The following is a 25008-nucleotide window of genomic DNA, read 5'->3' as shown; positions in this document are numbered from 1 at the left end:
CTAGCCCCGTTTGCAGTTCGTGTTAATGCGAAACGGAAGCCGGAAATGCTTCTTGTCGCAGAAAACCGCAGCAAAAACTGAGCACCCAAAAAAACTGCAAATGACAAGGAAACTGCCTTGTTTCATAAAGCAATGCTTGACTTTTAAATACCCTATGTTCTATATTCAAATAATTGAGATCTGTGTTATAGTCGAGAAATATTATTATTATGCATGGCAGCATTGAATCTAAACTGGGTGACTATAAATAACAACGAACCACAAGGGGTATGAAAATAACTCACTCAAAGTGAAGCGCTCAACGAATACGAATGAAGCCGAAACGAGTGGCAATCGTTTGAGTCCTTTTGACTCGAATTCGAGTCGCTTTTGCCGTGTCGCACTTTAGTCCGTCCTCGGCTCTCGTGCGCAACAGACGTCGCAATTGTGAAAGACGCATGTAACGAATTACCGATTCAATATACAACAATAATAATAGTTCAAAAGCAATAACAATAACAATAGCAACAAACAAACAAAGTGTTCGGCTAGCACGGTTGTTGTAGTTGGGCTTAAAATTAGCCAAACAATGTAGTGCTTTCTTAAATCAAAATTGGCCAAAAAAGTGAAAGCAGAAACAAAAGTTGCATAGTTGCAGTTGCATTCATCGATGCAATTGTTGTTGCACTCAGCAGAGTTGTGTAATCGACTTTTGTTTCAGTTGCTGAAATGCAATCGATTAATTGACAATCGCTTTGAATAGCTATCGTGCAATTGTGATCGTGTGCTTCGACTTCTTCTTCTTCTTTGTCGCCGTCTTCTTCTGTTCTGCTTTCACTTAGCCCTGCGCAAATGTTTGCATGTGTGTGTGCGTGTTTCTGTTTGTGTTTGTGCTTGTCATTGTGATTGTTATTGTTGTTGCTCATTGTGTGCGCTGCGCCTTATTTAATGTCCTTGTTGTCGTCGCTGTGTCTGAATGCCACGCCCCCCGTTCGCTTACGCGTCTCGCTTAAAATCAAATCTGTTGGTGAACAAAGCATTAAAATACACAAACAAATATTAAATCTAAAGCAAGTGCAAAGCAAAAGAAACTAGAAAGTTTCTTAAATTCAACAACAACAACAACAACAACATCAACAAAATATGAAATCATAACCCAACAACAACAGCTGTGGAATTGTGAGAAGCAAAGCAAAAAGAAAGAGAAAAATTCTAGCATACTTTTTTGTGGGTTTACGTCATGTTTGTCGAGGCTTAGAGACGTTTGTCAGCCAGTTGTGTAGTTCTACGTCTATATATGTAGATACTCACATACCGTACATACACACATACACATATATTATGTTCAATTTTGTGCCTATGCCTGTATATGTGTCTGTGTCTGTGTCTCTATCTGTGCCTGTAGTTGTGTGTTTGTCTTGGCGCTAGTTTAGTTCTCGTGAAACTTCAGCGATTCTCAAATTTCCAAAGCATGCCTACAACAACAACAGTAATAACAACAAATACAACTTGATGTTTATATAGATGAGACTTAAAAAAAAAATACATAACTGTACAAAATAACTGTGCTGTGCTCGCCTTGAGTTAACTGTCTTGTCGAATGCAAGCTCAACAAGCTGCACTTTGCCTCATTCCCCTAACTCGCTGAGCTGTTTGTTCAACTTTACGTAAGTGTTTGTGTTCTGTTTGTATTCCATTTGAAGTTATGCATAAATGCATTTCATAAATACTTACCCCCAATTCTTAATCAAAATATCCATATTATAATCATCATGGCTCCTACTAAATAATCGAAGTATGAAGAAAATACATATTCATATACATAATACGATAAACAATCAGAAATACGAAATACCACCCCAAACACTTAAGCTTTCCAAATTTGCTAGTTGATTTTGTTCGAAATACTCGTATTGTTGTTAAACTATTGTTAACTGCATGCATATTAATTATGTTTACAAATAATGTATTTCAATAGTTCGTTATATTTTAGTTTGTTTATCATATTAATTCTCTTCATACAAATGTACATTTCCTTACTTTGATTATTCAATTCTTCTGACTACTGAAAATATAAATTAAATTTTGAAGAAAGCAATTCATTTAGTTTAAGTATTAAAGAAGTAGAAATAATTTTGTATCTGGTTTTAGGATTCATTTTACGGTTCATTTATTCTGGATATTAAACAATTTTAATGCTGTTTTTGGAGTATATAAAATGTTTTGATGTGTCTTTACGTCATATAGGAATCAAACTTGAACTATATGAAACGGAACACACCATTGTTTATTTCTTTGACCCATTTTATTTCATTGCCGCTAAATGGCTGAATATAATTTAGTTTAACTTTTATTAAATTTTCTTTGGTCTGCCACCCTTAAATAGAAGTATAATTTGTAACTTTGTACCAAAATCAAATGTTTGATATTCTGATCCCATGAAGTATATTCTAGATCAAAGTCAACAGCCGAGAAAATATGATGGCTGCTCCAAGTGTCTGTCGGTCAAGATCTCAGAGTCAGATAGAGCCTAAACTTATATTTTTGACAGCACCTGTTATACCAAATATTCATCTCGGTATATTTAAGTTGCTTTCGAAATAATAATGTGGTATATTTAAATGATAATACCGCCGTTGCAGATTTCATACTTGTTTATCGTTTATATCCTTATCTTTTGAACTAAAAGCGTTGTGTTAAATTGATAAATTCAAATGAAAAGTTTTTAATGATGATTATCGTAAAGTCTTTTTGTTAATTAAACGCATTAAAAGCTGTCATCTACTAAGGGACACATAAAACATTCATTTGTGTGGCACTGAATGCAACTCGCTGTTCAACTATTGCTGGCTATAAAAATTTGTCATTCGCCGTCTGCTTTTGTTGCTGTTTCCGTTTCACATGTCAATTGAATTGACATTCCTCAACAATCCACCGAGAATCTCGGTATGCAAATGACATTAGCGTCAGCTCTATAAATAAATGAGCAAGTACAAGGAGCGCGAGGAGCTAGAGAACGAGGAACAAGAAACCGTCTGACATTTGGTCAGGCGATGACATTTTCATATACTCGTACTCATATGCTGTAGCGTGTCCTTAAATAAAAGAATATACACATACATATATTCATGTGTGTGTGTGTGTGTGGTGTTTGTGTGTATGAGTGACAGAACGGTGGATTACTCAGTTGACGTTTTATGTGAAAACATAATTTGCTTTCTGCGCTGTCGAGATGTCGCCATGTCATGGACGTCATCCGGCATCATCCATCCGTCGCACGAGTTCTCATGGTGCGTGCAACAGTGAGATATGAGTACACTCATAACCTCACATACGAGTACTCGCACCACTCACTTGGCCATATTCAGCGGAGTGCCGCAATCAGCTAAGCAAATGCATCCAAAGTGCATTCGCACTAGCAACCAAAAGCCAGTCTCAACTGGAGGGGTTATCCGATGCTGACATCCGTGCGTATACGTTCCGTTGATTTGCATAGTTCGCTGACTGTGAGCAATGGGTTTAAGTGACACCACACAAACAGCGGAGGGACGAAGGGGAAGGACGACAGTGAATGCAGACAGAATATCCAGGTTCTCCAATTAGTGAAATTAATTGTGAGTTTCTGCGTTAAAGAATATGAATAGAATTAAAATAAATGATGTCAAGAGTTTCCTTCACAGTGCGTACCGAATGTTGTTGATATATAAATACAAGTGAAGTAAATCTATCAAATATTAATTTATCATATTTTTAAATCTACAATTCAATTTCTTTTAGGTAGATATTTGAAGTACGTAAAAAATTAAATCAGTAATGATAAAACAAAACGCGTCGAATGAATTGAGTTTTTATGTAAAAATTATAAGTAGGCTTTAGTAGAACTATGTGAAGAATTTCCTTAAAGGTGATTTATAAATATTTAATATTTTACTTAAATTGATTAAATTCGGCTCAGACTCGTTATAAATAAGCTTTGAAATATGCACCAAAGCAAAGAAAATAATTCTTACTATAAGATATACAATAAGTAAGTTTAATATTATGTTAAAACATGCTTCAAAAATAAAAGTAAATAGCAATTGTTATGCATATTTTAAGGCGTCTTAATACATATACTAGAACAAAACAATAAAGTAATTGGTAAACAATTGTCGTGTAAAAGTAAAATTTAATTATGAAATATATTTAGAAATCAATAAAAGATGCAACCTTAAAATATTTGCATTAATAAAGTTGACAACATGAAATTCCAAAACTAAAGACATAAAAGAAGGGGATAAATTGAGTGACAAAATATCTTCGAATTGCTATGATGGATTACACGAATTTATTATTCTCGAAGCATTCAAATGCACACAGGCAGTATTCATTTTCGGTTTGATCTGCTGTCTTCGAGCCTTTTGTGTGCGTCTTACCTGATGAATTTAATCGTGTTACATGCTCGACAACAGGAAGAGCTATAACTGGCAACGGTCGATGGACAGATGCATTGTTGTCATTGCCTGCTTGTCAATCTGGGCCGGAACATAACACTCACATCACTGGCTGCTCTACCCTCTCCCTCCTTCTGTCAACCCCCTCGCCTACAATACTCCGCCTCGTATTTGGAATAGTTTTTTTTATTCTCCAGAGAAAATCGAAGTATTTGACATGTGGCAGACATGTCAGTGAGTTGCCCCCGTATCCGTGCACGTATTTGCTATGCCAGTGAGCCGTAAATGTCTCTCTCTATGTACGTGTATGTGTATGTGTTCAATGTGCAACGTGCTGCAGTGGCAGTCGCTGTGGCAACCATTCGTTCAATCATTCAACCAAACATCCGTGCCAACTCAAACGTTTCTCCTGTTCTTCGCTAAGCCCACATGTGATATTTTTGATGAATATTTGTCTTTCGCACACCCTTGAAGCCCTCAACAGCGGCCGCCGTTACAGGGTATGCCTAAGGTCGTTCCATTTGCAGCTGCTTTGTGCTTGCAGCTTGCATGACTTGGCGGCTGCTTTTGTATGCTCGCGTCACTCGGTTTGTTATTGTTGTCCATTGTTTGACTTGTTGGCCTTGTGCTTCATTTCACACATCCAAACAGCTGCAAACACACAGACAACTGCAATTACATGCATACACACACACACACACACATTAAAGTAGACCAATTTAGTGCAATGCACGTAACAATGCTTTATTATTGTTTTTACGCCGCGTTTATTGTTATTACACGTAAATTTAATCTGCATCTGCAGCGTTGAAGAGTGCTTGACTGCCTTTCAAAACTCTCGCTTTAATTATGTACTAATTTCGCCCATTTATAGGGAATAAACAAAAAAGCATTGCCTACTTTTCAGCGCACTTTCATTCATAAGCTGTGGCGTTTAATTACGTGGCGCTTATAAATAATATTGCAGACAAATTTTGTATGACACTCGAGCAATTGATTTATTTAGACAATTTTTGGGCATTTTTTCATGTCATTCCGTTTTGATTTATTGCACAATTCTGTCACATGACAACAAAACATGGCCAAGCATTATGCTGGCAAAGTGTCTCTTTTCTCTCTCTTTCTGTGCGTGTGTGTATGTGATTGGGCGTGTGGGCGTGTGGGCGTGGTCTGACCCCATAGTCCAAATACTTAGAATATTTCAGTCATTATTGGAATTCTCAATGCTGTCTTCAAATTTGAGTACAAATTCACGTTAATAAATATGTAAGAATACTATAAGCACTTGTACTTATAATTTGGCCAACATTTTGCGACATTTGTGGTTTAATTTAAGAGCACTCACCGATAATAACAGCAAGACCAACAAAACAACAACAACAAGGAGGACAGCATGGAAATTTTGAACTTTGCCAAGTTTTCATTATGCAAAGTGAGCAAAGGCGCCGCCTTCATTTATTTTCTTTTCCCTTGAACGGAATTAAAATACTCGTATATATGTATGTATGTACCGTATACGTATACATTAATTTTTTTTGTTGGCCAAAAGCCGACGAGAAATTCGTGGATACAAATATGTATATATAATGCGACGCATTCGTATACATCAAATCACATAATAAGGCTCATTAAAGCGCTTGTTCCTTGGTTTCTTAATCTTGAATGTCAAGTCTGTTCCCAATCTCAGTTTCATTGCAAATGTGGCATGGATTACAATAATGCTTATTTTAATAAATGATGTATTCAAGTAATTTAACTAAAAATAATGCTGCGAAGCCTTTTCGCAATATTCTCAACAAAAACGTTGAATAATTCAGCCAAGTGTAACAATATTGTGGCGAATTTTCAACCTGGGAACAACTTTTGTGAAGTCCTTAATTCAAGCAACCCCAAAACAAGAAAAGTAACAAGAGAAACAACCAGCTGGAGCAAGAATAACTGGCAACATTCAGTTCAGTTGAGCTTTTCCTTTGTGCTTCTTTCTTTAAATGTTTTTAGTTTAGTTGTTCGGCGCGTTCGAAAGTTTTTCTTGGCGCAACGCTCAATTGAAAGCGGAATTCGCATTTGGAAATTGGCAAAAACAAGTTTCATGTACTTGAAATTCAATATTAGGAAATACTTCAACCTATATAAGGAGCGAACAACTTGAAAAATGAGCACACAGTGTGGCAATAAAGCATCAGCCTGGACTGACTTGATAAATGGTGCGATTTTACACTAAACAAACATGCACACACACACACATACCCACACACACGCAAACACCGCGTATCTAACGATAAACAAAAGCAGACTTAAGTTGAATAGTCCGTTATCGTGTCTAGAGTGCTACAAGTGCCTCCGACTGCGGATTGAAATGGTTTCATTCTTCCAACACGGTGATTGGCTTTCGGTCTTAACGCCTCATTGGCCTGAAACACAGAAACAGAAACACAGCAAAGAGAAACACAGCACTGAGTCAGTTGGTGGCCAAATGCATTGAATTATGCAAAGACAACAAACGCAGACAACAATCAAACAGATGGATGGTTGGATAAACAAGCAAACAAACACACAAACAAAGAAGTAAACAGCTCGTTTATTTGCCATACGCTGTGTCATACGCCCCATTGTACAAGTGAATGCTAGCAATTGACTTTTTTCGAGCGCTTTAAATAATTTATCAATGCTTTTAGCTTTTTGCTTATTTATTTGACAAATTTTCAAATTATTCACATTTTAATTTAATCTAATAAATTGCATTTGCATTCCAAATTTCGTATTAGCACACTTCTAAATTGATTGTTTCATCATCTTAGAAAGCAATTATTCATATATAGATGAAATTAGAAAATTTGAGATGCGTATTCAGTATTTGAATTGCACGACTGACTCATGAACTTATTAAATAAGAGAGAGCTGAGAGCAGAGCTGACACACGAGCAGCCACAAAGCCTCAAGAGCTTATAATTAAATATTGACGTCAATACACAGCTGTTGACACAACCATTTGCACAAGCCAAACACGCAAACCAAGTACAAATGCGACTAGAACAATGGTTGCCACTTTGGTTTGAGCTTTGGTTAAAACAACGTAACCTTCTATGCTCTCTGAGGTGACGAAATTGACAGCTGGAACTGTAAATGTAGCAATCAAATTACTGCCAAAGAATTGGATTTAAATATGAGAAAATAATTGTATTTATTAAAATTTTTTTGTAACAAAAAAAAAAAAGGTTTTAACAAAGGAATTAATATTTTCAAGACTATAAATAATTTGCAATAAAACCATTTGGGATTAATAATGAGCTGTTATTTTAAGATGAAGTAAATAAGGGACACATATTTAAAATAAGCCGAAGAAAATGAAATTGTCTTTAATGATGAACAAATATTTCAATTAAGTTCAAACGCAAATTAAAAATGTAGTTTTAATGATTAGAAACTATTTCAAACAAACTCAAGATTACAATTTGAATTCAACTAAAAACAAAAAAGGATAAGAGCGCGAGTTCACGTCGAGATCCCTGGTCAGGAATTTCGCAATTTAACAAATGCATTCTAGTGCTCGTAAATATCCGCTAGCAGACAGCTGCACCTGCGACAGGACATTGAGTAGGGTTCTTGTCGCTAACTTGTACTCAACAAGTTCGAAATTATGCAGATTCAGCCCCATCTAATTGTTGTCTGCAAGCGAGCGAGAGAACAAAAAAAGCGTGGGTGAGCCAAAGGCAGCGAGTTGGCGCCAAGTTAGTAACTTTAAATTGCAGCTTTTATTTGGCTTATGGTCGCAGGGCACGCAAGGACCGGCAAAAGGGCTCCAAGAGGGCCAAAAGCCAATTCCATTGGCGTCGTTTATCGCAATTCCGTTTAATCGATTGAAATAGTCGAACTTTGGGCGCTAGGAGCACATAAAATGTGCTTCGAGCAAAGTCATTGGGTTCAATGTTTGTTTACGCTACGTATACGTGATGTTTATATGTGTGACTAACTTAAAGCAAGAGAGCGCTCTGCACAAATGGCCATAAAATCTGATATCAGTCATTAAATGTAGACAAATTTCCATAAAATTTCAAACAAAATAAAGCTTTTATTTTGTATTTATTGAATTTTTGTTTGCGTGCCAATTAATTTAATATGCTGTTGTAAATGTGCACATGTGCATTCGGTATAAATATAAATATGACAGTTATTTATAGTGCTGCAGATGCTGCACATAAATGAGCTTAGTCGTTGATATTTCGAGTCGATAAAAAGTGAACGAGTGTCACACGTAGCATTTATAAGTATAAATATTAATGCATTGAATCGTTAAATAAAATGACTGCTCGATGTTTCCGTGACACACAATCCACGCTAATACCAGCACTTCGATACATGAATATGGAGGATAAGCCGAAGCGTGGGCTCAACAGCGTGATAGCCGTCGAATGCTTTCAACGTGTCGTATGCGCAATTTGCGTAACACACGAACGAAAAAAAGTGTTGCATACTCTCGGGGACTGCATGCTGAGAACTGGGAACTGAAAACTGATTGCCTGACCGTGCCAATTATGTCTGTCTGTCTGTCTGTGTGTGTGTGCGTGTGTGAGTATATAATGTGATTCATATTTTATGGCATTACGTCCTAAGTCAACTGCAAAATTGCCTTTGCCCTCGATTGGTCGATAAAGTCACAACAACAGCAACAGCAAAAGCTGTAGCAACTGACTAACAAACCTAGCGAAGGCCAACAGCAACATTTTGCTGCATCATTCGGGAATGAGCTTAAATATTTATATTCAATTTGACATTTAGTGGCCTTGGGCACTTAAATTGCAAATGCAAGCAAAGCAGCTGCGAGAGCTGCTAAGCCTAATCTTGCCCACGACGCGCAACAAAAACCAGAGTCTTATAGTGTGTGTGTGTGAGAGAGAGAGAGAGAGCGAGGGCGAGAAAGTGAAGAATCGTGTAGCAGGAGTTCTCGTCACGAAACGGAAGGCGTCACGGCATCGCCGTCTGGGGGCAATGCTGACAATGCTTTCAGTGCCGACGGCACTTGAAAATTGCGACTGCCTTGGCATGTCTGGACGATTGCCTCATACATTTTTCAAATTGACCCGCATAGCAGTTGCCTTTGACATCATCGCCAGACATCGTCGCCCACATGACACCACCTTCTTCTATAGTTTTGTTTTCTTTTTTTTTCGTTTTATTTTGCATCACAGCAGGTGCATTTTCCATCGGCATTGCCACCACAAAGTTGCCCTAATGAGCTGCAACTGGCAGCCTTATCAACATCGAGTTTATGGCATAAGCTTAACCTCGTTTATAAGCCAAGTTGCTATCATATGTTTTTCCCCACGCCCAACGCCCAGTTAACTCATGCAGTCTGCGCATTAAGCAAAAATTTTGGCAAACTTTACGACTTTCACTCTGGCTTTGGCCTTGGAAGGTCGTAAGGTTGAGGCTCCAGTGCTCCACATCCGGAGACGGAGACGGAGACGGAGACGTAAGACGGACACGGATCGGATACGGATACGGAAGCAGACGTAAGCTAGGCGCCCATAGTTAAAAATCGCATAAATTGTTATGTGGGGCAACCGAAAGTTATAAATAACCAAAGTAAGTGCACAAACGGCGCCCTTGAACGCGTTTATTTTTGGCAAAAGCGAGAAACGAGAAGATCCCCAACAACAAATTCTCATTTAATTTCTTGTTGTCGATGCGTTTGCCAGCGCCAGTGCCACTGAAATCCCGAGGCGGAGTTAGGTTTGACAGCTGTAGAAATGGACTAGCGAACTGGGCACAAAGCCAAGTTGTGACAAGGCAAATGCCACGTGCCACAAACTGGGGCAATGTGAGCGAAAGTTACAGCAACTAATCGACAATTGCTGCAGCCGAGATTCGCATCACTTTCTAAGCCAGCAATTAGTTCGCAATTTGCATTGTCACAGCGCTCCAGCCAATGACCACTTAAATCTAATGTCCTCTCTCTCCTCTTTCTCTATTTCCTCCTTCCCTGACTAAGACTAAGCGCTTTGGCACGACTCACTAGACACACCAATGAAATTATTGCTTATCGTCTAGCAGCAAGAGGAAGAGACAGAATGTGCATTTGCGTGAGCGTAAAATTAACTGCTTTTATCTGCTTTGAATACCCTACATTTAGAAGCTTAATGTTTCAAGGTGTTTAAGTGTGCAGCTGAATGATATAACACTTCAAATTAAACAATTGAGAGCACTTATAAGGAAGAACACTTAATGTGTCTACAAATATTTTCATTCGTTGCTGAAACAATAAAAATGACAGGATTAGTCTATGTTCTCTAATGAAATTTAAATATTCATGGAAATAAAATAAAAAGAGGTGCACATTCCTATTTTTACTTATTTCTCTTTTTATATTTGAACAACTAGAGTAGAGTGAAATTAATTTCAAAATGAAGCTTTAAGCATTAAACTGTGCGAAGTTTAAAAGTTTAGAGTTTCTACAAAATTCAACTTAGGAAACTCAACTTAATGGCGCTACAAATGCTATACGAGTACAGTCGGATTAAAAATTTTACGTTTTATCTTTGTTCTTTTCTCACATTTAAAATAAACAAAAATAAATAAATGGAAAATTGAATTTTTGTTTATATAAATACTTAAATATGCGATTTAGTAGAGCACTTTACTCTTATAAGATAGTGTCAAAATGATGTAGAAATGGAGTCATGAGAGTAAATATTTATTCTACTCCAGTTCAAGTAGGTAGCTAAGTACGAGTTTTCTAACTCATTGGCTAGGAATTACGAATAATTTATTTATATTTTAAATAGAATTACAAAAAAAATTATATGTTTTATATTTTTTCTTAATAATAAAATGAAGATCTACATTTGTTTTGCTTTAAAGTAGAATTACAAGAACATAGTATTTTTTATTATTATTATTTCTCCCAAACTAAAAAACGTGAAATCTATTTTGATTTTAAGTAGAACTCAGAGATTATACTATTTTTTATTTGGATTTGTAAATTTCTTTTGTATTTATTTATTGATACATATTTATTTCGAAATAAAAATTAGTGAATTCCTATAGATAAGTTTGTATAGATTTTAATGTTAATTTAGGTTGCTATTTTCATCTCTCAATACCAATTTCAAGGGTATCGCTTAGTAAATCATTGATGTAATAGCAATAAAAGCACTCTACTCATATGAAATGCGTTCGCATGAATGCGAACATTTGTGTGCGTGTTTGTCAAGATGGCTTGACACACAAGTATTTATTTAGGCCAAGTGTATTAAATGCGCTTTAGTATAATTTGCCCAAATGTCACATTCACCAAATATCCTATCTATTTAATTATAATATTCCTAGCTAGATTACATAGCATATATACGTTAATCTATTTATTTACCATACATATAATCGATTCGCTGCTTCTGAGTCATGTGTTTATTTTCAGCTAGATCCTGAATAATTAATTGAGGAAAATTGGGGAAAAGCCAAGACGTCGGCGTTTTTCTAATGGACAATTGGGAGCCCTTTAAGGAATAGCTCGGCTAACGTGTCCATTTCATTTCAAGTTCACATAAATTTTTAACTCAGTTGTAAAATTGTTAGAAAAAACATTTGATAGAAAAAACTTTTCTACAGCCTATTCAAAGATATTGCAAAACTTTTAGTAGCAATTGCAACACAACTAACTAAAATACAATTTCATATATTATTTCACTACGCTCTGACGCTGACTTAAGCCTTTAATTAACATGCAGCAAAAAAGTTTTAATTAGGCTGAGCCACAAAATTTTCCGCTTACAAAGCGTTCAAAAGACAAAATACTCGTGCCCAAAGTCTGTTCTCAAAACATTTTAAGTGAATTATGTGTAGCATACTTTTGGGAGTTGTTTAAGAACTTAAAATAGCAAAACACATTTTTGTGAAACTGATGTGAAATGGAAATTTGGAATATGCTCTAATAAATGGTTTCGGTTGCATCATTGCAAGGCTGTGGCAAGTTGTGCGCTGCACGTAGTCTTGCAACTGAAACGAGTCTCGGAAAAGCTAAAATTGAAAGTGCAAGGAAGCGCATAAAGAAAACTTTGATAGTAACTTTTTCATGGCAGTGGAATTTTCGCATTTCGCAGCGCAAAGTGTGTTCGCCTTATTTGCCATTTAGCATTCACCATTTACCATTTGCCATTTGCATTGCGTCATTTGCACTTTACGAAACACACACACACATACTAAGGGAGAGTTCGGCATTCGACGCTGTGACAATGTGAGCCTTAACTAGTGACTTTGTCTGCCATGGCTAATTCATGCTGACCCCTTTTCTGGGTGTGTGGCGGGGCAGGTAACGAAAAAAAACGAAGAAAAAAACTGTTGGGCCGCCGTTAATTGTCAAGGCAACAACGGCGAACGAAGCGTTTCCAAGGCAACAACAACAGCCAAACCAAAATGCGCAATCAACTTGCCTGTCACTTGCATGCTTGTGAGTGTCAGTGTATGTGTGTGTAGGGTGCCACGCGTGTGTGTATGTTTGTGTATGTGAGTGTAATAAAGTGCCACTTTAATTACATGCATAAAATGCCGCAGCACTTGGAAAAGCTGAAAAAATGGTCACTCCACAAGTCTGCCGGCAATTGTTGCACATGTTGTAAGAGCACAAAAAACAGCTGCTTTTGTATACTCTCAAGAATCTGGTAAACTAGTTTACACACTTGCAATTTATAGAAGCTTTCGGACAAGATTTTCATACATCAATTGAAAATTTAAATTGTCAGCTGCCAGTTTTGGATTTGTTAAATGCGTTCTGCCAACTCTTTCAATTTGATCAATACAGTGTTGTCAAATTTCATGGTCTTTTAGCCAACTTTCATTACTGTAGTCAGCGAATCAATATGCATAGAAAGGAAGGAATACAAATTAAACACTTTCAATGCAATATGGGAAAGTTTTTCTTTCATCAACTTGCAATATGCAACTTAATGGGAACTGCCAGTTTTCAATGACGTGCTGCCAACTCTATCTTATTCATCAGTATAGTGTTGGTAAATTTCATGGCCTTGTTGCCAATTTTCATTAGGGTAGTCAGTGAATCATTGCAGCGTCGCCCTTATTGAAGGGGAAATGAATATGAATAAAGCCCTTTCAATGCATACATGATATGAACAAGACTTTTATTTATGAGCTTTACTATTTAAATTGCCAGACTTAATAAAAGCTGCTACCATATTTTTTTGAATTCGTGCTGTTAACTCTCATATTGATTAATACAATGTTTGTAAATTTCATGGCCAACTTTTAAGAGTGTAGTCAGCGAATCAGTAGAGCGTTGCTTTATGACAAAGAAGATAGTACGAATTAAGCCCTTTTAATGCGTTGAACGCACATAATAAATACGTTGAAACAATAACAATTATGCTACTTTTAATCCATTTGGCTAGCTTCAGACTTCAAGAGAGCATCTATGGCTGCGTTTATTGCAAAACTTTCTTCGCATTTTTCCCATTAGAAGTGTAAATCGTAGAAATTGTGCTCGTCTGTTGAAACAGCAAAACAGGAAGAGGGCAAAGTTCTGGTGGCTCGTTTTAAGAGCGTGCTGCTGCAACAAACTTTTGCAACCCACTCACGTATAGAATAGATGTGCATCAGCTCCCAGCAGTGTGCGAAAGTGTCTGCAACGAGTTGGCACACGCCCCACAAATGCATTGCGTAAGCCTCTGACATTGAGGAGTGGCGCAACAAAATTGGAATTGTCCCCATCGTCGAGTGAGTTGACTGCCAAATGGTGCAGAGAGTGAAAATGGCTACGTAACATAATTTATGTTATGCCCCCTGGCAACGGGGTAGCAATAAAAGTGCATTATTTTTGTGTATTGCACCCAACAACGTATGAGTTAATTATCAGACCACTGTTTTCCACCTGCTAGTTGATCGAGTGAGTAGATAATAATGACAAAGGGTTGTTTGCATCTTTCTCTGTACACACTCCAAACATATTAATGTCATCAATTATGCAAACAAGCAACAGATTTTCCTGCCACTTTATTACATTTTCTGTAAACTTGTGCCAGCAGGTGCTCAACACCTATGTATAGTATGTAGCTGAGTGTCACGTACTCTGTAACTAGCTGACTTGGGATGTCGATACCCAGGCACACACAGTTCACACATGACTTGCGAATTCAACTTGCAGCAGTCTATCGAACGGAGATATTTCGCACTGGCCATGAAAAATTAAATACATAACTTTAAAATTTAAAACAAATATTTGACGGACATCTGACATCTGCTTGTATGGTTTAGTATATACATTTGTTAGCAACTCTATTCTTTTTTTAGAATTTATATTTAATATCGACTGTTGATTTTCAGTATTTTGTGGGAATTATTATTATTATTATTCGGAATTATTATATATACTGTGACACCTAGATCTTAGAGATTATTAGAGAATTTTCAGATCAAGTTTGTTTCACATTTTTGCAACGCCCACATTCGTCCCCGCAAATTGACAAAACTCGAATAACAAGTGTAATTTTGAAGCTAGGGTCATGAATTTTGGTATATAAAATCATAATTATAGTCTTTGTGAAGTTATTAAAGACATTTTTATGGGCAAAAACTCTTACTTACTAAGGGTCTTAACTACTTTGGCTGACAATTTGGTATATTTTGGATTATGAATGTAGTACGGTGTCAATATACAGAATATCGCCTTTGGTATATTTTTTGTATAGTGTGATTTATTATTTGGTATATTTTAAAACAAACTAAAAAATGTGGTATGTTTTGATTTTATTCAAAATGGGTAGCGGGTGTCTCACAGTTAAACACACTCGAATGTAGCTTTCTTACCTGTTTCTCTTCATTTTAATTGCAATAGGAGAGGTTTAAAGATGTTTAATTCTTTATTTAATTAAGAATCATTTTTGTTGAGCTTTAATTTTAATCACCGAATGGGAATAGTTGTTGCACAATATTTGGTATTTTAAAAATATATACATTTTATTTTCTGTGTACTTATATGAGCTATTATTTGCTTGTCTAATAATTACCTATTGAAAAAGGTAGAAATATTAAAAAATACTGCAGTAAAACAAATTTGTTTTATATGAAAACACTATGTTTACCACATATAATATGTTATGTAAGTCTAACAATTGCCCAACTGCAGATGTTTGCAAAAAGGAAGCGCAGTTGCATAATTAACTGCCCCAATTAGACCAAATGAATACTAAGCAGCTTTTCTTTCAAACGTACCCAAGATAATTGCGCTGTTTGCACAAAGTGTAGAAACCAGAGCAATTTGCGTTTTGGGCAAATTTGTGAATTATTTAATTTCATTAAGAGAATACGAATGTGTCTGCCAGATGCTAGCATGGATTGTAAGCTAATTGTATGCATACTACTAGAAATAGTTTGTATATTCGCCATTTCTATTTAGATTTAGATACACGTAATACTTGGCATAACTATGATAGATAGTTGGGGTCGCATATGCACCTGACAACAAAAAGAAAACCTGACCCCTATAATACTACGCGCATCTGCTGAGAATTTAATTTGCAAAGCAGAAGCAAGCAGTAAACGCGGATGATGGTAACCCAGCTCTCAGGCAAGTAGCGAATAGCAGGAGGTAACAGTCCGGGTAACCAGGCGGACGTACGGACGTACGGACGGACGTGCCAGCGGATTTCCGCTGAGCGTTGAGGTTGTGGGATTCTCATGCAAAATGCAGCACACATTTGGCTCTGGGTATGCGGATAGCAAGAGGCACAAGATAGGGCAGGTGAGGTCAGGTCAGTTCAGTTGGGCCTTTGAGTGCACAATTGAATTTGAAAACAAAATTACATGAGGTTCGCGAACGAAATTTTGGGCACAATCAAATTGAATTAGAGTCATTGTGCTTGGAATTGCAAATGTAATTAAATTGAATGGTATTCATCAAACAGATAAATGCAGTTACTTCAATAGCATCTGCTTAAGAATTTTCATTTGAATTATTTACTCCATACACCCGAAACTATTGTCATCTCTGTCGCACGCATGCCTTTAGGGCACGTATGTAGTTCATATAGTTGTCTCGCACTCTACCTATATAATGTTATCATTGTCTATGTATGTGTCTATGTAGTTTATATGTTATTGCCACTATTCTATGCTAATATTTGTCTTAAAGTCAATCTTCGACCCTTTCAACTTCTTTCAAAACTCATGTTGTACATTTGTTTTTCTCTATTCCTTTTCTTTTTATATAGCTTCAAGCTAAGACAAAACAAATTTGCAATTCGTAGTAAAAAGCGAAAACATAACCCAAAAAAAAATAACGAAACATAACTGTAAATTGGTACATACGTAAACAAGCAAAAGCAACAAGAACTTCAACCTGTTGCAAAAACAACAAGTAACAAACAAGAACAACAACAACAACAACTACAACAAAAACTAAAAAAACTACAAAAACAAAAGCAAAACCAAACGCCGCTAGTAGTTTTCTTTTGTGGCACAAGCAAAGTTACAATTTGGCATAGTAGACTTTTAGGCGCCGCACACAATTTCTAGTAACAAAAGCAAATCAAACTCAACAGTAACAGAAACAATAACAGTAACAACAACAACAACAACACTCTCATCCTGAGCATACAAGCAACCACCAACGTCACCACCAAAGCCACCACAACCACCAAATCCACCACGAACCACATGAGCTTGAACAAGATCAAAAAAACGCGAGAGCTCTGACTTATGACTGGTGCGTGCCAAGGGCGCTGCCGCGGCCGGCGTTGGCGTCGGCGTCGGCGTCAGCGTTGGCAGCGGCAGTCGGTACAAGGTGACGGCACGATGTGTGCCGGAGGTGAGCATCACATCGCCGACCATCGCCGGCCAGCAACAGCTGCATCAGCAACAACAGCTGCAACATGATGCACCGAACAAACACATTACGCTGCTGCGCAGCCGCTCACAGCCGACGTCTAACAGCATTTTCTCGCCAGGCTTAGGCATAGCCGTGGGCAACGCCACTCTGGTCGAGGAGGAGGACTTTAGTTTGCTGACCGCCGAGCCTGGCAATTGGTCGGCCAGTGGCAGCGGCGCTGCCAAGAACGTCTTGCAGCGACAGCTGGCAACCACGACGCAACTGGACGAGCAGCAGCAGCAGCAGCAACAGCAACAGCAGCAACAAGAGGATCAGGAGCAGCAGCAATTGCAATCAATTGGAGGCGACATTGAGGCACCCAACGAGCTAACGCCGCTGGTGGAGGAACATTGCGCCGCTGCCACCGCCGCCACCACACACAGCACCACGGGCACCACAACGACCAACAGCTACAGCCACAACTCGAAGACGACACGCTCGTGGCCGGTGATCTATCGCAATCCGCATCACTGCGACTACGAGGCGCTGTACGTGCAACAGCCTCCAGCATCAGCGCAACAGCAACCATCTTCGCAATCCTTCAAGCAGAACTGTTACTCCAATCAGTTCAAGCAATCGATCGTCTACTCCAGCAGCAATGAGGAGCTGCCCGGTGGTGCGGGACCAGAGTTAACCGATTTGACGCCACGTCAAACCACTTGCTACTATTTTGCACCCAGTCGGCACAATAGCATTTATGAGCATCCCTCGTCCGTCGTTGGCGGCTCCTTGCAATTTGACGCCGCTGGCAACGCAGCAACCACTGCGGCCGCAGCTGCTGCCGTTGAGAGTCTGAGACGCAGCAACAGCATTTTACTGCGGCAGAACAGTTGCGCCAAGGTTATACAGCGTCGGGGGAGCGGCAGTGCTGGAGGTGGTGTTGGCGGATTGGACACATCCACATCGCTCAGTTCGCACATGGACGGTCTCGGCATGGGCAGCGGAACAGGCGCCAGTGCCTGTTGCTCCAGCTGCTGCATGGGACCGCCGCCAGTGTTGTTCCTCTTTGTCACACTCCTGATGACAACCAGCGCCACGGCGATGCTGTGTGCTGCTATCATGACTGATCACTGGGAGCACGTGACGTGGGATCGCAACAGTCTGGATCGTTACTCTAATCGTTCCGGGCTGCATCTGGAGTGGCTGCTGGATGAAAAGGTCGCTGTGCTCAAACCGGATAAAAGGGGTAAGTAAACAGTCTTTATGAAAGTTGTCCTCGTTTAGCGGCAACTATGCAGAATGAGAACCGAAAGTTGAACTAAAGTTTAATTTATAAATCATATTTCGCATACTATGAAAATATGTTGGTGAAGTCTTGCTTCATTTCTCAAAACTATTCCCTACTGATATTTGTATTACCAGCAAAAATAAGTGTCAATGAGTCTTTTCGTCATAATAGATATCATATCATTAAGTAATATAATAATACTAGTACGTGCAAGTCAAAAAAGGTTGGTCCTTCCGCTCATAAAAATACCCCAATCAATTGATTCACCAATTATGCTGCACTGTTGTACAATTGCAATTCTTAATTGCAGCCGATCATCGCTTTCGACGGGATTCAGTGTTTCTGGTACCGATGCACGGCGGTATTTGGACATTGTGCATTGATCTGCCCATGCAGCAGCTACAGGAGCTGCGGCGTAATCCAAAATTTCCACGCGGTGCGCCACCGTGTGTCAACTATCTGGCTGGGTCCATGGAGAACGCGCGTGGCGAGGAGCAGCGCAACGATTGGCAGCACAGTGAGTCACAGGTCATCACACTGCAGCCGCATCTGAGTACGTATTGTGGCGCAATCCAGCCCTGAATCAACTTCTGACTCACATATAGAAGACCCTTTCCTCGTTACAAACGACTTCCTTTTGATTTCGTTTTCATTTTTCGAGGCAATTGTTCCCTTTATTATTCGTTCTTGTCGTACTCGCACTCGTTTCTCATTTCGTTTCGTTTTTTAGTTTCTCTTCTTTTTTTTAATATAAAAACATTATTTTATGAACGCACTTAGCACTAATTGTGATTGTAATCTTACAGACTTATAGTGGATGATTTGTAGTTCAAAACAGCAAACAAAAAGTTTACACTTAATTAGGAGAATAAAGAAGGAGGGAGGAGTAGTAGTGAGTGAGTGTGTTTTTTAAGTAGCTGATGTGTGAGAATGTGACATGTGTTTTGTTGTGTGTTGTGGGTGTGAATGTGAGTAGATGTCTAACTGGAATGTGCAGTCATGGAACCGAATTCTAGACCGCAGCACGCTTGGCTGGCGAGCATACAGCCTCGGCCTCCGAACTGGGCTCCTCGGGCTTCTTGCGTTTGATCAGATGCGTGATATCTGTTGGCTTGGCCGAGCTGCTGCTGATGGCCGACGAAGAGGCAGCCGATGTTGTCGATGACGACGAGCTGGACGCAGCCCCATTGGCCGTAGCAGCTGCTGTCGATGACGAGGCGGCTGCATCTTCAGATCCAGCTCCTGCGCCAGCGTTGCTGCTGCTCATGGGCTTAATATAACTGTCCAAGGCGGCGCGCACCTCTGCGATGGTCTATAAATTAAACAAGGTTAACTTTCCGTTTGATTCATGAAGCATTGCTGAGCTTACCTGAGCCTGTGTCTCTTCGATTTCCTGTATCTTGACCAGAATCTCCTGTCTGGTCTCCTCCAAATCGAGCATATTGCTCTTCTCACGCTCCGTGAGATTCTCCTTGGCCTTGCTCTCACTGATCTCCTCTTCGATCAGCACACTAGAATTGCGCAAAGCGGCGGCGCCTTCTTTGTTCAGCTGTTGCATCAGATATGTGAGACCGATCTTGTAGTGCAACTCGGCGAGAGCTCGACGATTCTTATTAGGCAGTTCACCATGTATCTTCAGCGCTTTCTCTGCAGATAAAAGCTCCATTTAGTAGCTAATCGACAGAAAAGTAGTTTAACCATGTAATTTTACCATAATCTTCGCGTGCTGCATCCAGAATGCCATTCTCAAATTCAATATTGGCCAGCTCTGTCTGCACATCGGCCAAGTAGGGCAATCCACTGAGTCCCTGACGTGAGAATATCTTGGCAGCTGCTTCGAGTATTTCCCAGGCCAGCTGCAAACTGCCGCTGACACCCTCGCCCTCCTCATTATCCTCCTCTTGGTCTACATCCATGCTAGCTGTTGCGCCATTGCTGGTGCTAGCTGTGACATCTCCATTACCATTCGAGGTGCTGGGACGCTCATCGTCATTGTTAGTTCCACCAGCAACGTTTCCATTGCTGCTGCTCACTTCGTCAACTCCTGTTGGTGGCTTGGCGCCGCCCTCTTCCTTGTCAGCCTTCGAGTTTTCGGCATCGCCAGTGGAATCGGCCTCATCGGAGGGACTGCCTTCCTTGATGCTGTCCAATTTTTTACCATTTGTTGCTCCATTAGCCTTGGCTGACTTTTTGTCTTCATTGGGCTCACCGTCCTCATTGTCATCGTCCTCATCGACATCCTCGTCCTCATCGTCGGCCGCCTCGTCGGGTACATCAATTACTTTATTCTCATCCAACGCCATCGCGATCAGCGATTTGGCATATCTGCCAAGGAAAACAATTATCAATTCAACTGCTTCTGTCAAACATTGATTACTTCAGAATACTCACAACAATAGTGGCTGTCCCAGTTCGTCGGCCAACTCGCCGTAGACCTCCTCGTATATTTGACAGACTTGGCTAAGCTCATCGGCTGCCTCGTCGTAGCTCTTAACCAGAAAGTTGCGAGATCCCTGACTGAACAATTCCTTGCCCTTCAGTATTTTCTCCTCACGATCTTGCTCTGGTTTGACGCTGTCCTCCACGACAGCCTTCTTATCGGGCGTGGTATCTGCGGCAACGGGTTCGACGGCTGTCTTCTCTGGTGCTGCAACATCGTCGGCAGCAGCCGTTGTGACAATAGCTTCAGCTTCGGCGGACATTTCAGCGATTTTTGGCAAATGAACTGCAAATGGAAGATTATAGAAATGCAGATAATATCAGTTGTTGCAAATATCGTACTGCTTAAATGGGATTATAGATGACACAGATTTATGGACAGCTTTTTTATTTTCACAGTATTAAATAAATCATTAACACCTATGAAATGAGCAGAGTATTAACTACGTCAATCATTTCCAAAGCCATTTGGCTTTTCCCTTTTGGTTTCCATTGATTTGTGACATTTTTTTTATTTACGTTCTTGATTGCCACCTCAATTGGCACTTCATCCGTTGACTCCACACATAAATTCCTTTCTCCCACTCAACAAAAACAAAAACTTGTAGAGGTTGTGCCCTAGACGTCACCTTAGATGTATGTAGAGAGACCGGCAATGAAAATCAACAAAAACAAAAATCTTTACTTGTATATCTTGCACTTTATTCTGCTTTTCGCCAAGACCAGAACACGGCACAATACACAGCATTCATTTGCACACATTCCATACACATTTTGTACATTTTTCTGGATCAGGTCATCCCACAATCACACACAGGCTTAAATCGTTCGACCTGCTCTTCTGCCCGCACATTTCACAAGTCATTAACACAAATCCCCCCGGAGGAAAGAATTCGAAAGAGGACTACATTATGCAGTAGCCACCACACAGAGTCGAGGACATAATAAATGAATGAGTGCGTGTCTGTGTTTGTCGCAGATAACGACATGAAATACATATAGTAATTACCCCAGCAGTCACTAACTCTGTTGACCACCAACCCATTGTCGATGGACACGTGTGCTCCACCTCTCCCCATCACTCTAAGCTGCTCTAAATATAGGTCATACTGTGGTTAGCACTTGGACACGAGCTACAAAACGTTGTAAATCGCATTGGCCATTTTGGTTTTTTGGTCAGTTTGTTTTGCGCTCGATTTCATTGACGCAGTCTGTGCACTCAATTGGGTAATTGGTTTAACTCTTGTTCTGATTGAAGGTATTATATATTTAATACGAGATTGCTAGGCGGGCTTAAGCGGGCTAAAGTTATTGACTTTCCAGCTGGATGCATTATACAATCCATCATTCATGTTTCGAACGCTTTAAGCTTGGCTTTTGCAATGTGAATTTTATGCGTTTCCTCATCCCTTGTAATTTAACGTTCCCATTATGAAAATATATGTTTGATTAAGATTAATTATTAAATAATCTCTTGTCTGCGTCTAAAGGAATGCAAAACCTGTCCATATCCTGTTCACTGGTCTGCCTCATCATCCTGGGCAGCGCTGCTTTGGTAGGCGCCTTCGGCGTTTGTCAGCGTCAAATCAGTGCCATTCTCATCACGGGAGTCATGTATCTGCTGGCAGGTAAGTAACTTCAGTAGGATTTAATGTTCAATTACAAACTCTACTCTCTTTCTTAGCTCTCTTTGCGCTGTTTACGCTCATGATCATCCACTTTAAACGGCAGCAAGGGCGCCCCATGCTGGACAGCGATTACGATGGCACCGTCGACGGCATTGTGGCGCGTCCCGGTGGCGTGGCCATTGTGGCCAAGCCGCTGCTGGGCGCCCGCGTGTTCCTCACCTCGTGGAGCCTCGATCTGGGATGGGGCGGTGTAGTGTTGTGTGCGATCACATCGGTGCTATGGATTCTGCTCTCGAAGATCATGCGCTACAACCCGTTCTCGGCCTTGATGATTTAGCTAAACGCCCTGCCGCTCGGCGGCTATGGCAGCTACGATAGCTATGGCAGCTATGGGAGCTATGGCAGCACCACCAACAGCAGCAGTGGCAGCAGCAGCGGTGCCAGTGCCAGCTATTTGTTGGGTGTGGGTGCCACATCGTCGACGCGGCAAGCGGAGCATCGGGGCAAGGGCAAATACATACTCTGAGCTTCCCCTAAATTTCCCTTCTATTCTTCTACATAATTAATCCTGTATTTTTCCCTTCTCATCTTTGGTTGAAAAATGTACCAAATCCCAAAACCCAAAAAAAAACAAAAAACAAAGAAAACTTACAAATACCCGCAACAAAAAATCAATTGCCTTGTTCTTATATTAATACGTATAAATTATACCTTATACTTGTACTTATTGCAATTATGTCTTAATCTTATTGTAAATCAAATTTACAACTCTCTCACATAAAATTTTTGTATACATTATATATATATTTACAGTTAGCTATTCTACACGAATCAAAAAGAAATATGTCAAAAGCAACCCAAAAAAAGAAAAACAAATGAAAACTCTCTATACACAACAACTATCGATACAAAGTAGAACTTGAAATGTTCGGGGTTTATTTACAAATTCCCAAACAGGGCTTTTTGCTTTTGATGCCGCTTTAATCTAGTAACAATTTCGCTTGCCTCTAGAGCATTACCAATGTCAAGTTAGTGGGGCCTAAGCAAATATGCAAAAAGTAGTTCCGGGAATCAAACCAACATCAAGAAACCATATAATATACATAGAGTGCTTTAAAGTTTAAACTATGGTTTACAAAACTTCTTGAAACTAAACCAACAAGTGTATTTTTATGCAAACGCTTTGCCTTAAATAGAGAAAACCAAAAAAATAAATTAAAATTATAACAATAAAAATTAAATATTAATAAAAAATAAAAATAAAATATGAAAATATTGCGATTTCTTTAAGCGACAACTTATCAAATTTCTTCTTTCTTTTCTGGAAAGAGGAGAAAAAGGGGGAGAAGACACGACCGTGATCTATAAATAATCATTTATAACGCGTGCAAAGCGTCAAAACAGAAAATTGTGCGAAATTTATGAAATTTTGTATTGTACAAATATCGGGCGAAATGCGACCGCAGGTTCATTAACATTGAGCAAGCTGCTGTCGCTGCTGCTGTTGAAACAAATTAAGCAAATATGCAAATGAACTCGCCGTATGAAGGAAAAGTAAAGAAAACGTCTGCGACATTTTCGCCACAATGAAACAAACAATAAACTCAAAAAAGAGCGCCAAGCCAATATCAATAAATGGGCAAAAAAAAAGATGCAGCTGCCAAATGAGCGAACAAAAACGAACTCGGGACGAATCGACGAGGATCATCGTCAGCTTTGCTTTGCCTCAGGAGCGAAGAGCTTACAGAAAAAAGTCATGTTAAGATAAAATGTTTTTTATTAGCACGCACTCAAAACAATTAAATATGTATGAACACTTGTACACACATACATGCATATGTATGCATGTATGACTGCAAAAAATCAAGATTACAAAACAACGCAAAAAAGTTCATTCACCTGTGTGAGTGCGTGCCTATGCATGTGTGAGTGTATGTGCGCGCGTCGCTAGGTACGTGTGTGTGTGAGCCCGCCATTCGCCGCTTACCGCTGCCGCCCGCGCAAAAGAAACACACCGGCATCGCAATTGGGCCTAAATGCTTTAACACAATAACTACGTAGCAGTTCACATATTTGCACTTGTATAAAATAATGACAATGAACAGCACTTGGACACACGAGATTCGCAAAAATCTCATGTCTGAGTGTATTTGGCTGCATGCACCAGTGTGTGTTCGTATGTGTGTTGCGAATTTTAAGTACTACTATAGCGTTGGCATTTCTCCCATCAATGTAAAAAAAACTTACCTTTAAATTATGAGTGTAGTTATCCAAAAAAATGGTGTTGCTGCTTTTTAACGATGCACAACAATTAAATTACGTTTATTTGCGAAAATTATGCGAGCAAGCGCCGCCAAATGCGAAAGAAGACAGAGGAATTATCGCGAGTCTATCGATATGTACGAGAATATGAAAATGGTCACATTGTGT

At 39.4% G+C, this 25008-nt stretch overlaps 2 protein-coding genes and 1 long non-coding RNA gene across 5 annotated transcripts; 2 read left to right on the top strand and 1 right to left on the bottom strand.

The window, feature by feature from the left end:
• The first annotated feature begins 311 nt into the window (after window positions 1–311).
• On the top strand, window positions 312–16749 carry LOC133838966 (uncharacterized). Of its 3 annotated transcripts, none has more exons than XR_009894035.1 (3): window positions 312–439; window positions 1017–1646; window positions 16628–16749. It is a non-coding gene; the product is annotated as an uncharacterized LOC133838966 (long non-coding RNA). The 3 variants fall into 3 exon arrangements; XR_009894036.1 differs by having other exon boundaries at window positions 320–439; window positions 1450–1646; XR_009894034.1 differs by lacking the exon at window positions 312–439 and having other exon boundaries at window positions 448–1646.
• A 369-nt stretch (window positions 16750–17118) lies between these two features.
• LOC133836740 (uncharacterized) lies at window positions 17119–23853 on the top strand (the record flags this gene model as incomplete). The annotated part of the gene is made up of 4 exons (XM_062267330.1): window positions 17119–18469; window positions 18822–19064; window positions 22441–22578; window positions 22635–23853. Coding segments are annotated over 4 exons (2013 nt in total), but the record flags the coding sequence as incomplete, so codon positions are not given.
• Window positions 19158–24959, bottom strand: LOC133838963 (protein NASP homolog). The gene is made up of 5 exons (XM_062270239.1): window positions 24826–24959; window positions 20903–21236; window positions 20223–20836; window positions 19881–20158; window positions 19158–19823 (listed from the first exon to the last, which is right to left on the bottom strand). Exons 2-5 carry the CDS (start codon window positions 21211–21213, stop codon window positions 19524–19526), a joined length of 1503 nt encoding a protein of 500 aa, XP_062126223.1. The 5' UTR covers window positions 21214–21236; window positions 24826–24959; the 3' UTR covers window positions 19158–19523.
• Between the last annotated feature and the right edge of the window lie 49 nt (window positions 24960–25008).

This window comes from Drosophila sulfurigaster, chromosome 2R (assembly GCF_023558435.1).
Source record: "Drosophila sulfurigaster albostrigata strain 15112-1811.04 chromosome 2R, ASM2355843v2, whole genome shotgun sequence".
Lineage (NCBI taxonomy): Eukaryota > Metazoa > Arthropoda > Insecta > Diptera > Drosophilidae > Drosophila > Drosophila sulfurigaster.
The sequence above is the reverse complement of the archived record's forward strand: the minus strand, read 5'-3'. Positions and strand labels throughout refer to the sequence as shown.

What these genes read in the sequence shown, in the direction of transcription:
- LOC133838963 (XM_062270239.1), bottom strand. Translation starts at nt 21,213, where the DNA reads ATGTCCGCCGAAGCTGAAGCTATTGTCACAACGGCTGCTGCCGACGAT. An exon ending in CTGGGACAGCCACTATTGTT is followed by an intron (nt 20,837 to 20,902) that starts GTGAGTATTCTG and finishes TTTCCTTGGCAG; the next exon opens with ATATGCCAAATCGCTGATCG. An exon ending in TGCAGCACGCGAAGATTATG is followed by an intron (nt 20,159 to 20,222) that starts GTAAAATTACAT and finishes TTTTATCTGCAG; the next exon opens with AGAAAGCGCTGAAGATACAT.